Source organism: Mustela nivalis, assembly GCF_964662115.1.
Source record: "Mustela nivalis genome assembly, chromosome: 3".
NCBI classification, from domain to species: Eukaryota; Metazoa; Chordata; class Mammalia; order Carnivora; family Mustelidae; genus Mustela; species Mustela nivalis.
The window spans coordinates 179,941,221-179,956,429 of NC_139022.1; the positions used below are offsets into that span (position 1 = coordinate 179,941,221).

General features: G+C 54.4%; 1 protein-coding gene across 5 annotated transcripts in view; it reads right to left on the reverse strand.

Annotated features, from left to right (window-relative positions):
- CEP72 (centrosomal protein 72) overlaps positions 1 to 14,552 on the reverse strand; it is a 31,635-nt gene extending 17,083 nt beyond the window's left edge. For 2 of the 5 annotated variants that reach the window (XM_082724590.1, XM_082724588.1), the window contains exons 1-4: positions 14,398 to 14,552; positions 9,646 to 9,773; positions 8,401 to 8,593; positions 6,087 to 6,195 (exon numbers count right to left, since the gene is read on the reverse strand). In XM_082724590.1, coding sequence (XP_082580716.1) covers positions 6,087 to 6,195; positions 8,401 to 8,593; positions 9,646 to 9,773; positions 14,398 to 14,479 — 512 coding nt within the window. In that variant the 5' untranslated portion in view covers positions 14,480 to 14,552. Of the gene's footprint in view, positions 1 to 6,086; positions 6,196 to 8,400; positions 8,594 to 9,645; positions 9,774 to 10,047; positions 10,126 to 14,370 lie in introns of all 5 variants that reach the window. The other 3 variants (XM_082724591.1, XM_082724589.1, XM_082724592.1) reach the window with 3 other exon arrangements.
- Positions 14,553 to 15,209: the final 657 nt, after the last annotated feature.

Here is a 15,209-nt window from a genome sequence, read left to right on the forward strand (position 1 = left end):
GAGCAGAGAAACACACCCTAAAACGCATCTGGAGTCCCAAGGGACTCCAAGTGGCCGAACAATCGTGAACAGGAAGAGCAAGTGTCAGAACTCAGGTACGGCAGGAACGCTGGTGTTAGCAGACGAGGGTTTAAAACAACGATAAGTGATGATGTCAAGAGGTCTAATGGAAAAAGCAGACAGTACACAAGACGACAGGGGAAACTGAAGCAGAGAGATGACATTCTAACAAAGACGGAAAAAGGAATGCCAGGGATCACACGCACCATAAGAGAAATGAAGAAAGTGTCCGATGGGCTCGTTAGTGGCCTGGACACAGCCGAGGGACGAATCTCTGGGCCTCAGGACAGCTCAACACAATCGTCCAAAACCGAAACACAGGGAGAGAAGAAGACTGGAAAAACCCACAAGAGAACAAACAAGAGTTGAAGGACAATGGACAACCACAAGGTATAACACATGCTTAATGAGAACGTCAGAAAGAGAAAAAGAAACACAAAAAATATTTAAAGTCACAGACCCAGGAAGCCCAGAGAACGCTGCCAGAACAAACACCCAAAACCTGCATCAAGGAAGATCATAACCAAATTGGAGAAAATAAAAGAAAATGGAAAAAAAAAGGCTGAAATAAGCCAAAGGGAAAAAACACTTTATGTGTAGAGGAACAAATACAAGAATTACATCAGACCCCCCTCAGAAATCACGCAAGCAATGCAAGAGCCAAGTATTGAAGTTGCTGAGAGAAAAGCTACCACCCTAGAATTTGGTACCCTGCAAGATTATCCTTCAAAAGTCGAGAGGGCGCCTGGGGGGCTCCGTCGCTGAAGCATCTGCCTTCGGCTCAGGTCATGATCCCCGGGTCCTGGGGTCCAGCCCCACACCAGGCTCCCTGCTCGGCGAGAAGCCTGCTTCTCCCGCTCCACTCCCCCGCTTATGCTTGCTCTCGACTCTTCTGTCAAATAAGTAAGTAAAACCTTAAAGAAAAAAAAAGGGAAGGAGAAAAGAAGACTTTCTCAGATAAACGGATAGTGGAATGTGTTGCCAGTAGACGCCTCGTAAGAAACGTTAAAAGAAGTTCTCTAGAGAGAAGAATGATACAGGCTAGAAACAGATCTACAGAGAAAGGAAGAGCACTGAGAAGGAATAAAATAAAAATTTTAATTTTGTCTTATTCTTAACTGATCAACAGATGACCGCAACAATGTATGTGATCACGGGTACCCACATATGACCGGTACGATCACAGCTTACGCGTCCATGAAGCGGATGACGACACCTGCAATGCGAGGACGGGAGGGGGACGACGAATGTTTGGTGAGTTGAGGTACTGCCACTGCCAGGGAGCAGCGTGACGGCATTTGAAAGTGGACTTGGATTAGTTGTCAAAGTCTACTTCATACTCTAGGGTAAACACTAAAAAAAGTAAGAATGTAAGTGTCACTGAGAGGCTAACCAAAGAGAGAAAACGGGACGGTGTAACTCACTCATTCAGAACCACAGAAGGAAGAAACCGAGCGAAGACGAGAACAGAAACAGAGGAAACAGAAATGGACGTGGCAGACACAAATCCAACCCTATCAATAACCCTTTAAACATCAATGGTCTAGATGTTCCAACGCAAAGAGATTCAACATGGATCAAAATCAAGCTCCACCTACAAGTCACCCGTGAGAAACCCATTTTAAATATAAAGACACATATGGATAAAAAGTAAAGGGTTAGGGGCGCCTGGGTGGCTCACTCGGTTAAGCAGCTGCCTTCGGCTCAGGCCATGATCTTGGGGTCCTGACATGGAGCCCCACATCGGGTTCCCGGCTTAGGGGGAAGTCTGCTTCTCCCTCTCCCCTCGCCGGTTCTCTGCTTGTGCTCTCATCCGTGTCCTCTCGCTCTCTCTCCCTCAAATAAATAAAATCTTTAAAAAAAGAGGAAAGTATTAAAAACAAATATATTGCGCTGACACTATTCAAAAGAAAGCAACAGTATCTACAGTAATTTCAGAAGGAGCAGACTTGAAATCAGGAATGTTTTCAGGAATAAAAGAGGCGTTACATAGAGACAGGGGCTCCGTTCTCCAAGAAGACGGTAACATCCGGGACCTGTATGGACCCGGCGGGCAGAAAGTCAGTGAGGACACAGCTGAGCTCAACGGCACCATCAGTCCGATGGAGGTCCTGACACCTGCAGACCACTGCACCCAACGACTGCGGACTCCACGCTCTCCTCGAGCCGACAGGTCACACCAGGAGCCCTCAGGCACATATGAGCAGAAGAGAGGAGGATGCGGCGAGTGTCTGCTCTCCGGCCACAGTGCAATTAACCTAGTAATCAGTAACAGGAAGAGAACTAGAAAATCCCAGATACTCGGGAGATTAAAGAGCAAATTCCTGGATAACACACCGCACGAGTCAAAGAAGAAATCTCCCAAGAAATTTGCAACTATTTTGAATTAAATGAAAATGAAAACACACTTGCGGGATCCGGTGAAATCACTATTTAGAATGTAATTCATAGCATTGAATTCATACATTAGGAAAACAGTAAAATCTACAATCAATAACCCAAGCTCCAAGCTTCCATCTTAGGAATTTAGAAAAGGAGGAGCAAATTAAATCCAAAGTAAGCAGAAGAAAAGAAATAAAATTAGAGCAGCAATCAGTGAAACTGAAAACAGGAAATCAACAGATAGGAAAAAAAAAAAAAGCTAGTTCTTTAAAAGTAAAATTGAAAAACTTCCATGCCAGGTTAATTAGAACAAAAAGACACAAATTACTAGTATCAGAAATGAAAGAGGAATTGTGATGACAGATCCCATGAACACAAACAGGACAGTAAAACTATGAACAACCCTATGCCCACAATTTGATAATCTAATGAAACAGACCAGTTCCTGGAAACATTCTATCGAAATTCACACAAGGAGAAATGGATAATCTGGTTAGATTTATATATATTAAAGACATTGAATCAATAATTAATAACCCTCTAAAATACCAAGTCCGGATGGCTCACTGGTGAATTCTATCAAATATTTAAAGAAAACAATTATACCAATTCTCTGTAATCTCTTCTAGAAGACAGAAGCAGAGAGGATATTTCCTAACTCATACTATGTCAGCCTTATTTTAACATGCAAGAAAACTATAGACCAATAGCTCCCATGAGCATAGATGCAAAAATCCTCAACAAAATGCTAGCAAATTGTATCCAACGACGTATAAAAAGAATTATACACCACAACCAAGTGGGATTTATTCCAGGTATGCAAGGCTGGTTCAACATCTGAAAATCAATCAATGCAATCATCACATCAAAAGACTAAAGAAGAAAACTCACATGCTCATACCATGACAGAAAAAGCATTTGACCCAATCCAACATCCACCGATGATAACAATGATCAGCAAACTAAGACTAGAGGGAACATCTATGGAAACCTGTAGCTAACATCCCACTTAGTGGTGAGAAACAGACGCGTCCCTGTAAGTAGGGCAAGGCAAGGGCGGCCCCTCTCATTGCTTCTTTTAAACGTCACACTGGAAGTCTCAGCCAATGCAGTAAGACAAGAACAGGAAATAAAAGGTATACAGACTGGGAAGTTGTCTTTGTCACAGATACATGATCGTCTATGCAGAAAATCCTCAAGAATGAACCAAAAACAAGGGGAAAAAACTCCTGTAAAATAAGGCTGCAAAACACAAGGAGTTACGATTCGCATTGTGTCCCTCTCAAAAGATAGGAAGTCCCAACACCCTGTACCTCAGAACGTGACTTTATTTGGAAATGGGGTCTTCACATACGTAATCAAGTTAATACGAGACTAGGCTCAGCCCCTAATCCAACCTGACCGGCACCTTCTGGAGAAACTGGGACACAGAAACAAGCATGTAGAAGGAGAGACCCTGTGCGAAGACACAGGGAGAAGGGAGACAGCCACGTGAAGACACAGCACTGGTAAGATACATCGGCAAACCAAGGAGCACCAAAGATTTCCAGCAAAGCACGAGAAGACTAAAGGAACAGGTTCTCCCTCACAGCCTCCACGAAGAATCAGTGCCCCAACATCTTGATTCCAGACTTCTACCTTGACAACGGTGAGACAACAGATTTCTGTTATTGAGCCACCCGGTCTGTGGCACTTTGCGACATCAGCTCTAGGAAACACACACGCAAGGTGAACATGCAAAAGTCAGGCTTTTCCTGCACACCAACAAGATCTGGCGTGCCAAATGAAGCAGGAGAGCACCATTTACGGAGGCATCCCAAGACGACAGATTAGGTGTAATCGAACGACACGTGTGCAAGGTCTGTTTGAGGAAAAGCACACACCTCTGCTAAGTGAAATCAAAACCAACACACGCACAGACCCCTGTGCTCGCACGAAGACTCAAGACTGTCACGTGTCCGATCCTCCCAGTCCGATCTGTAAGAGTCACCGCGGTCGCAGTGGGTCCCTGCAAGGTCTTCCACGGACACGAACAAACTGACACTTACACAGAGCGGCAAAGGCCCCGGAAGACCCAAGAAAATATCAACAAAGAGCAAAGTCAGAAGTCGACACTACCTGACTCAGAATCTCACGGGGTGGAAGGGGCTGGGGAACTCGGGGGGGTGGGTTGTCTCTCTACGAGCCGCCACGCCCATCCATGAGGCTCTGCCTTTGGGGGCCTCACCTCCTGACAGCAGCACCTAGCAGGGTAAGGGTTCGACACAGGAATTTGGGGGCCACAAACATCCAGACCATTGCACACAGTACTGAGAACAGCTGTCTACACAGTCATTGGTCTGGTTTGAAATGGGGAAGGAAGGGGAGTGGGAGAGATAAGGGGACCTGACGAACAAGAGACCCCAAGGACTTGGAACTGATCCTGAGACATCAGAACAGAAACTGGCTAAGCGAGGCCACAGCTCAAACCCAGCACCCTGCCTATCCCCGTAAATGAAGCTGTACTGGAACACAGCCGTTTGTTTGTTGAAGCATTATCTGCGGGTGCCTTCACGCGACAGAGGCAGAGTTCCAAAGCTGGGAAAGAGATCGTGTGGTCCGCAGAACCAAAAGTATTCGCGCTCCAGCCCTCTTCGGGAAAGAACAGGTCAATCTGTGCGCTGAGGAGCCGAAAGGCAAGCTAAGGCATACGGTGCAAGACGGCTGAAGGCTTTAGACAGAGCGACACGGCGTACAGTCTATGACCCTGGCACAAGCGAGGCAGACGTTGCCCTTTCAAATCCACCTGTACGGACGCCCAGGGGCCCAGTCAAGCGTCTGCCTGCTGCTCAGGTCAGGATCCCAGGGTTCTGGGTTGGAGCCGCACACCGGCTCTCTGCTCAGCGGGGAGCCGGCTTCTCTCTCCACCTGTTGCCCCCTTTGCTTGTGCGCTCGTTGTCTCTCTCTGACAAATACATAAACTCTTAAAAACTAACTAACTAAATAAATAAATAAATAAAATCAACCTGCAAACCACGAAGACAGCTGGTTTCAGAACTCCCTGAAATGCTGTCAACCTTCCCAGAGCAGTTGAACATAGCACGGCAGCTGACAAGAGCCAGGAGCGGGCACGAGGCGGGACACAGGCAGGCCGGAGATGCCGGTCCCACCGCCCGGCCGCACACAGCAGAGCCAGCACCGCCGCCGCCACTGAGCAGAGCGTGCTGGAAGGACCACGCCGCACGGACGGACCGTCGGGCCGCCGGGCCGCGGAGCGAGGGCCCGTGCGGCCGTCAGCTCCCGCGTCAAAGCGCGCGCACGTGTGACCGGCGGTGCGCTGGTCCGGTCTGGAGAGGAGAGAGGGCGCAAACAAGCCGCCAGCAGACACGGCGCAGAAGGGGCGGGGGCTGCCTCCGAGGCTGAGGAGGCGACGAGAGGCCGTGCTTTCACACGGTTTGATGTTACATGTGTCACTTCAATAAACATTCTACTATGACAAGTAACTCCGGAAAACACGGACAACGGGCAGAGGGCCCCTCTCCTCTTCGGCACAGCTGCCCTCCGAGTGGCGATCGGCACACAGAAGTATCTTTCCGGTAAAGGTTCTAGCCACAGACAAGTCTGAACAGCTCCTCTCCGCGTCCAGATGCCACTTCTGCTCTTACCTTCTGACTCTGAAACCAGCGGGGAAGCTCTGCTTCGAGCTGAGGGACTCCTCCGACGCAAAATGCAGCCGGGACGCCTTCCGCTCACTCTCTCTCACAGGACGGTCATCTAGGGAGAAAATGCCAGAGAAATGAGCAAGTCACGAAGCAGGGGACAGGCCCTGGTGACCAAACCCCACAGGGTACCTCCTAGCACCCCTGAAGCACACCCCCGTCGCGCTCCCTGCAGCCAACCGCACATGACCAGGACTGCCACCACTTTTCAGGGACCTTCCATCCCCCCAGGCAGGCCGGCACTGCCCCAGGAGTCCCCCCTAAGCACTGTGCAGCCCCAGGAAAGGAATGCTGGGCCGTCGTAGCTACACTAGGCTTCCCAGAGATGCTGAGTGCGGGCTCCAGCAGGGCTGGCCGGCTCCCACGGGGCGCAGCCCCAGGGACCACGTGCCGGCAGCCTGCTGCCGCTGGAGAGACACGTGGCACACGCGCACTTCCTTCTCAGCACCGTCCTCCCTTAATGCATGTCCTGGGCGCCCTGTGAGGTTCTCGAACGTCACTGAGCATGTCGGAGACGTCTCTGTGGATAAGAACCCTGAACTCGCTAAAGAGAGGACGTCACGGCCTTGTGTTTGGGCCTAGGATTTGCACCGTCAGATGCGCAGGATCAACTGCCCCTGCCTGAGTGCCCAGGGCCCCGGAAGGCCTCTAATCAGTTCTTACTCCTGGGTCTTCCTCAACATATCTGAGGGTTAAGATGCTTCCCAACATCAAAAGTCCATGCTCTGGGGGCACTTGGGTGGTTCGGTCAGTTGTCTGCCCTCAGCTCGGGTCATGACCCCGGGTTCCTTGGATCGAGCCCCGCTGGGGCTCCCTGCTCAGTGGGGAGCCTGCTTCTCCCTCTCCCTCTCTTCATTATGTCCCTTCTGCACACTCTAAGAGGCTGAATCTAAAACCTTTATAATGAAGAGAAAAGTAAAGATTTAAGACTGAAGACGGCAAAATTTTTCAATAATGTGGACCATAATGCTTGTGAAAGCGCCAACTTCAACTGCTGGTAAACGGAAGTAAGCGAGAGCACCAGCACGTACTCCCCCCAAACACCTGAAAATCCAAACTAAACACGTACCGATGGGGGTTGGTCACTGATGCCCACAGCCCACCCCTAACCCCAGGCAGGCGCGGCCCGACAGAGGGGCAGGCTCCCAGAGCTGACCGCCCAGCAGCACAGGGGACGGGGCACCAGGAGGCGAGCTTGTGCAGAAAGCGTTCGCGAGAGAACCTGCTACAGCCAAGAGACGCAAAACACGGGGGTCTCCACGGATACCACCTGGGCACTGCCAGGCCAGTAGCCACAGTACAGCCCCAGCTCAGTACCTACCGCGTGCAAGGACAGTGGACCGTCTTCCCTGACAAGTGCTGCTGTGATCCGGCTTGACTCTGGTTTCATCAGGTCAGCTCCCAGAAGACAGAGACGCCCGAGCGCCCCCAGCCTCACCAGGCATGAACTGGCCCTCAGGCTTGAGGACACACTGTGGTCACTAAGGACACAGAGCAACACTGCCCTTCACAGGGACGTGCCGACTCCGCCACTGCTCGGCACTTATGACCCCGTTCACACGGCGGACTGAGGGGCCCAGGCTCTAAGCCAGCCCCTTCCCCGTGCTCAGCGTGCCCTTGGGCTCACACGCCACGCTCTCATGGGTGCGGCGACACAAGGTGGGCACCAGCACAACGCTCATGACGAAAACAACTCCTGGTAACCAGGAAGGGCTTGGGGAGGCGCCACGATGGCTTCTGTAAGCATGACCCTCCCCCCGGGCGTGGCTGGCCGGCTCCCTGGAAGCTTGTCCCACGGCCTGACACAGACCTGTTTCTTTGAGGGACACGGGTGACTAAGCCAGTGGGCAGCTCTACCTGCCAACAGAACCTCACTCTCCCGTCCCTATCGTCTGGGGGACGGTGTGACACATGAACTTCTCTTCCTCTACCTGCCCTTCCAAGTGGACATGAAACCAGGAAGCTTCCAACTGCTTAAGATGAAGCCTGGGCAGCCCGGCAAGGAAACGCCACCGGATTCTAGAGAGTATATCCAGGCCAGTCAGTGACAATGTGGAGGGCCAGAAAGTGACAGAGCAGCCTGCCCCTCCCCCACAACCGAGCTCCTGGCCGCCCCGGGCAGGTGTCTGTGGCCAGAGCTCCCCGCCCTCCTCCCAGGCAGCGCCCCACAACACCCAGCCGGTGAGACACGGGCGCAAACAGGGAGCGGAGCGTGCGGGTCGCCGCCCAGCGCTGCCATGAGCGAGGCCGCGGCACCTACCCAGCTGCCTGAGCTTCGGAAGCATGTGCACGACGAAGAGGCGGTAGTCGGCCTCGTTCTTCACCACGGGGTTCAGCCGGAAGTCCACGTCGGCGAGCTCCGGCAGGGAGTGGAGCCGCAGCACCTCGGCGAGCGAAGAGATGCTGTTGTAGTAGAGGTTGAGGCTCTCCAGCGCGGTCAGGTACTGGACACCCTGCCAACGGGACGAAGGCACAGTGAGCTCACGCTCAGCTGCAGTGAGCTAGGCGTGGTACGCACCGGCACCGGCCACGGCCACGGCCACAGCCACAGGCGGCTGGCAGGAAGAGCACAGAGACGGGCGTGCTCCAGGGAGGCAGCCCGTGGCTCCACGCAGGGAGCGGCCAGCGGCTGTGGAAGGTCACGTGCACAGAGCCCGGACAGCACCGGGGACGGCCCACTTCCGCCGGCTTGTCACCGTCTCCTGCAGTTGGCGCTCACACCGCACAGACCGGGACAGCCGGTGCCCGGAGGGGGGACTCTGGGCAGGTTCCCAGCCCCGTGCTGGGGTCTCTCTCTACCAAGGGCGGCACGAGCCTCTTCTCCATGAAGTCACGGGCAGCGTTCACACAACGTCCCGCGCTGCCATCAGCCGGCGGCTTCTTCCTTGCTCAGCAGGCCAAGCGCCCGCCGCGTCAGGAGCGTTGCGGGAAGCCCCACGCCCGTGGCTTGGCCACTCCAGGGTCTGAGGCCACCAGCAGGCAGATGATAAACAGATGTGAGCGTCCAATGTGGATGAAGAGAAACGCAGCACAGACAGGGACAGACTGACTGGCACACACAACAGTCTTTGGGGCCTTATTTTAGTTCCCTTAAAGATACAATCGTCTTCATCAGAGATAGGACTTCTGGTTGTCCAAGTAGTTTAAAGACGTAATGAGATGCACAAGAAAAAACCACCTGTAATCAGACCCAAGTATACAGCCTACACGTAAGTGCAGGTGTAAGATTTTTTTTTAAGACTTTATTTGACACAGAGAGAGACAGAGATCACAAGCAGGCAGAGAGACAGGCAGAGAGAGGGGGGAAGCAGGCCCCCCGCTGAGCAGGGAGCCCAATGCGGGATTCGATCCCAGGACCCTGAGACCACAACCTGAGCCGAAGACAGAGGCTTTAACCCGCTGAGCCCCCCAGGTGCCCCACAGAGGGTATTTTTGACTATACACGTACTTTGCACTGTTCCTGACAACAGTAAGTTGTCTTTGAAGAAACAAACTTAAAACTTACCTCTAGACTCACCAAGGAGTTGCGTGAGAGGTCTAGAGACTTCAGACCCGTCAGGTTCACCAGAGAAGTTCCCAGATGAGTGATCTTCTCTTGGTAAGTTCCGGGAATAGACAGTGACTGGAGCTCAGCTAAGAACAGAAAATTACTTTTAACTGAACGGTGATATTAAAGAATCGCACTCAAGGTTTCAGCTTATTTATGCCCCAAATGTCTCCGAGCCCTTGCCCTGCTCCCCACGCCCCTGCTTCCCCTGTCAGACCGCACCCCCCACCAGCAAGGCCCTCCTAGCCGGGCTCTTACTCTGACTCCTGGCTGCTCAGCCCAGCGCCTGCGTAGCCTCCACTCAGGGGTCCCGATCAGAAGCCCACTGGTTAGCTAGCCTGCCTAGTCCGTGCCACTTACACACGAGGGCACGGTCATCCTCTGCGTGGCACACTCAACGCACAGCCAGTAAGTAAATGTTGCTACAATAATAAGTTTCTGTAATCAAAAAGACAGTTTGGGTCTAGGCATCAACACTTCCTCAAGAATATTTATGTTTTAAAACACATCTCAGTCAAATTTAAAATTGATTTGTGGGCCTCCAGTTCCACACAAGACAGAATAGACCCATCTCACCCTACTTCTACTCGTGTCCTATGCCTAACTCCCCGGAAACCAAGGTATGAAACAAGCACCAGACCCCTCGGGAGGGTGGGGAACGGGAGCCCCACTGTCTAGGGACCTCCAGAAGACCATCAAGCGGTGAGGGCCCTGCGTTGCTCTATTTTGTCGTCCACACATCGCAGTCTGAGGGCCAATGAAGCTGGCCACCCAGAACGGCCAATGGACTCTGACTAGCACAGAAGGGCAAGCCCTTGGGCCGTGGGAGAAGGACAGGGATGGGCGCCTTGCAGCACAGGACCCTGACGTGAGCCCCACACTAGCTCAGCACCCAGTAAAAAAATGCACCATACATCTGCTTGCACCGTGGACGGCACCGAGAAAGCATGAGTGGACCCCGACGCCTACCCCGGCTGGCCCACAGGCATGCACGGAGTGTGTATGTGACAGGAAGCTGGCTGCCACCTCAGCCGTGAGGCAGCACCGGCTCAGTGTCAACACTGCAATGAGATTTACAAAAGAAACAGCCTCTTAATACCCAAAATGTCCACGACGCAATACAAAGTGACCAAAAACTGAAAAAAAATCTCAATTCGAATGAGGAAAACAATCAACAGACACCAACATAGAAATGACAAGAATCAGAACTTTTTAACAAGAATTTTAAAGGAATGCCTGGGGGGCTCAGCGGGTTAAGTTGCCTTCGGCTCAGGTCATGATCCCAGGGTTTTGGGATCAAGTCCCGCATCGGGCTCTCTGCTCCGCGGGGAGCCTGCTTCCCCCTCTCTCTGTCTGCCTCTCTGCCTACTTGTGATCTCTGTCTCTTTGTGTCAAATAAATAAATAAGATCTTAAAAAAAAAAGAATTTTAAAGCAATAGTTCAATGAACAATTATCAACATTCTTGAAACAAACGATAAATAGGAAGTCTTGGCTAAAAAGCCGAAAACATAAAGAAAACAAACAGCAATTTCAGAAACGTGAAATACAATAACTGAACCAAAAGCACTGTGCAGAAGCAGCTCAGTAACAGGAGGGAGACGACAGAAGCCAAAATCCAGAGTAAATGCAGCAACATATTGATCGAAATTGTTTTACTTGACCAGCAGAGAGAAGACACTTAAAAAAAATAAATAAATAAAAAGAGCAGAGCCTCAAGGGTCCGCAGAAAAAGATCTAACATTCCTGTCACAACAGGTCCCAGTGCAGTTCCAATTAGAGTTCCAAGAAGAAGGGAAAGTGTGACAAAGAAGAAAAAATTTTAACAATTAAAGAAATAATAGCTGAAAACTTATCAAATTTGGCAAAGGACATACAGGTACATATTCAAGTATCTGAGAAAACCGCAAACAGAATAAAGACCAAAAAAAAAAAAAAAAAAAAAAAGCCCAGATACATCAGAAATAAACTTCTAAAAACTAAGAACAGTGGAAGAATCTGGAAAGCGACCAGAAAAGGCACTACTGCCGGTCGAGAAAACTACTCACAGGACAGGGGACTATGCCTCAGAACCAAGGAGGCCTGAAGGAAGGGGCCCCACATTTCCCAAGTGCTGAAAGAAAAGAACTTTCAACCCAGAACTCTGTATCCGCCAAAAACAGTCTTAGGGACTGAGGTGACATACAGTGTTTTCAAATGAAGAAACACAGAGAGACGTTTCACCAGCACAGCCGTCCTAAGGCAACTGCTGCAGAAATCTCTTCCAGCACAGAGGAAGGATAAAAGAAGAAAACCCGAAGCACCAGGAATGAAGAAAGAATAATGAAACAGGTAAACACGTAGTAACAATGTTTCCTCTAGAGTTATTTAAAATGTTGGATGACTGTAAAAGAAAAGGGAAAACAAGTAATGTGGTTTTCAAGGTATCCAGAGAAAATACTTAAGACAACTAAATTATAAAAGATAAAAAAGAAAAAGGAAACATTGCTTATAAAGTTTTTACGTTTTGCTTAACGGGGTAAAATGTCCACACAAGCAGACTGTGTTAAGTTATACAAACACACTGTAATTTATGAACAACCATTACAAACACTATACAAAGAGATAAGCTCCAAACTCTGATAGATAACTCAAAACGGAAAACTAAGAAAACAGTCAAGCCCCAGGAAGGCAGGAAACAAAAGAAGAACAAGACAGTAGGAAACAAACCATGCAACGGCGTGCTCAGCTGTCCCGCACCAACAATCCACCTCACGGAAAGGGTCCAAGTACACTCCATAAAACGGATTGGCAGGGTCACTAAACATGAACCCACCACCCACTGCCGACAAGAACCTCATTTCAAACACAGTGCCACGGGTCAGGCTTAGATTAAAGGGACATGGATGGGGACGGAGGTGCCCTGAAAACTGGAACCAAGGAAAGCTGGAGCAGCTACAGTAGCAGACGCCGCACCAAGAACGTCACCGGGGAGAATCGGGAGCACCACCGGCTTGCTGGGCTCTCTCCACATCCCCCGTGCCCTAACCCTCACCCGGCTTCAGACAGCACAGCTCCAACACCCAGGACGCAGTGCAAGAGGGACCGACCAATTCAGGCTCCGGGCGAGGGGCTGCCCCCGTCCCCTGCCCTGCATCCGGACAGCTGCCGGGCGGGAAATCAACCAGGATCCAGAAGAATCACCTCATTGTCAGCCAACAGGATCCGATCCGCATTTGCAGGAAACTCCAGGCGCCCCGAGAGCGCACCTGGCCCATTCACCAGCACAGACCGGACGGTGAACCGAAAACACACCTGGACAGATTTACAGAGAGAATCACACGGAGAACACCCCCCCCCCCCCAAGAGCGCACAGGCCGAAGAGGACGCCTCAAGCAAAGCTCCCAACACCGCCCAGCTAGCGGGAAGGTGACAGTGTGAGTCACGGCCGGTGTCCGGGCGGGAAACCGCAGGCCTGCGTCGCCGTCGCCCTCTCCGCGCCGGACCCTACCCAAGCAGGAGCGCCCGCGTGGGGGGGCGGGCGCCGGCCGGGACCCCCGCTCCGCTCGGGTCGCGATCTCAGGGTGGCGGGTCCGGCCCCTCCGGCCCTGCGCTGGGCGCTCCGCTCCCGTCCCGCGCCCCCGTCTCCAGGGTAAACCCCGCGCGGCGTGCGCGGCACCAGACGCAGAGCGCGTGGCGTCTCCGGCTAGCGACACGGCGACACACGCATCCCCGGGGCCGGTCGCAGGCGTCTCCCAGGCCTGCACGGACGGCACGACCGACCTCCGGACTCGGACCGGCGAACCCGGCGCGCGCGCGAGGGTCGGTCCCAGCGCCCGCCACAGCCCCCAGCCCCGAAGGAAGCGGTACGAGCGCGTCCCCCGGCGGACAAGCGACACGTGCCCTCGGGGCGCCGCAGGGACAGGCCTCTCCGGGCCACACCGCACGCCGGCCGCCCGCCAGGTCCGCCGCGCACACAGCGCAGGGTCCCGGAACGCCCCGAGCCCCGCGACCCAGGAGCCCCGAGACCGCGGGCGGCCGCACCCCTGGAGGCGCCGACCGAAACCGCCTCCCGGGGGTGGAGCGCGGGCGGGACGTGCGGGAGGCTCGGCACTTCGGCCCGACCTCAGGGTCCGGGGTGGAGTCCGCGCGGGCACCCCCGGGGGCGCGGAGGACTCCGCTCGTCTCCGCTCCCCTCCGTCTCCCCATCAAAGCGACCAAACCAATCGCGATCTTGAAAACACGTTTTAAATAGAAGAAAACCCGCGGACTCTCTCGGCCCGCCCCGGGCCCCCCCACCGCGCCCCCGCTCGGCCCCCTGTCCCCGCCCCCACCGCGACCCCGGCCCCACTCCGGCCCCGCCGCCCGCGGTCCCCGCCACACTCGGTCCCGGGCCTCCGGAGACGTCGTCCCCCCCGCGGCCCCCGGCGGCCCCCCGCCCCCCTCTGACCCCCGGCCCCCTCTGACCCCCGGCGCCCCGCCCCCCGCGGCCCCCTCTGACCCCCTCTGACCCCGCGGCCCCCGCCCTCCGGCGGCCCCCTCTGACCCCCGGCGCCCCGCCCCCCGCGGCCCCCTCTGACCCCCGGCGGCCCCCTCTGACTCCCGGCGCCCCGCCCCCCGCCTTCGACGGTTCGGGAAGAGCGCGGTGAGGACGGCGCGCTCTGGCCCGCCCCCGACTGCGGACGCCGCGGCGGGAAGCTCGCACCCTCCGCCGGCCCTCACCGCCGCGCACCCAGGTCGTGGTGAGGCGCCAGGCCGCTCTTCTCCCGGATCTTCTCCTCACGCAGCACCAGCCGCGGGCCCGCGGGCGCCATACTTTCAAACGACAAGCACCTGCGCTGGCGCCTGCGCGGTGGGGCCGCGGCAGAGCCGCGAGGGGCGGGGTCCGGGGCCGAGGGGCGGGGTCCGGGCCGGTGGGCGGGGTCCGAGCCGAGGGGCGGGGTCCGGGCCGGTGGGCGGGGCGAGTCGAAGCTGGCGTTGGCCTTCGAGTGGGCCTGCCAGACTCAAGCGGTCCTCTGCCCTCAGTGGGAGGGGTGCTGTCCCCCGGGAAAGCCCGCCGGCCCGTGGGTTCCCTGCCTCACCCGGGACCCCACACGTGGGGTCACTCGGAGGCGGGCCGTGAACTCTGGGGCCCGAGCGTGGTGCTCGCCTGCTCACCGATAGTTGGTGGCAGGCGCGTCCCTCTAGGACCTTTAGGGAGCATTGTGAGCAGCACTTGAGGTCTGCAGGGTTCGGGGAAGACCCCGTCCGTGTCCGAATGTGCCTCAACCAGCCTGAACCGTGGGGTCACCCCTGCCTCCCCATCTCCTGCTGTCTGGAGCAGGAGACACCCCTGCTACCCTTCACCCCAGATGTCACCAGCCTATCAGCAAAGTCACCTGGCATGTCCCTGCCTGGGTGGTAGCATAGAGGTGGAGGGCGGAGGTAAGGGGTGTGTGGGCACTGGAGGCTTACAGCAGGGTTAGAGGCGGGAGGTATAGGGGAGGGGTGGGGGTGCGCACAGCAGGGAGAGGTACAGGGTACCCCAACTCTGCTAGGCGGCAC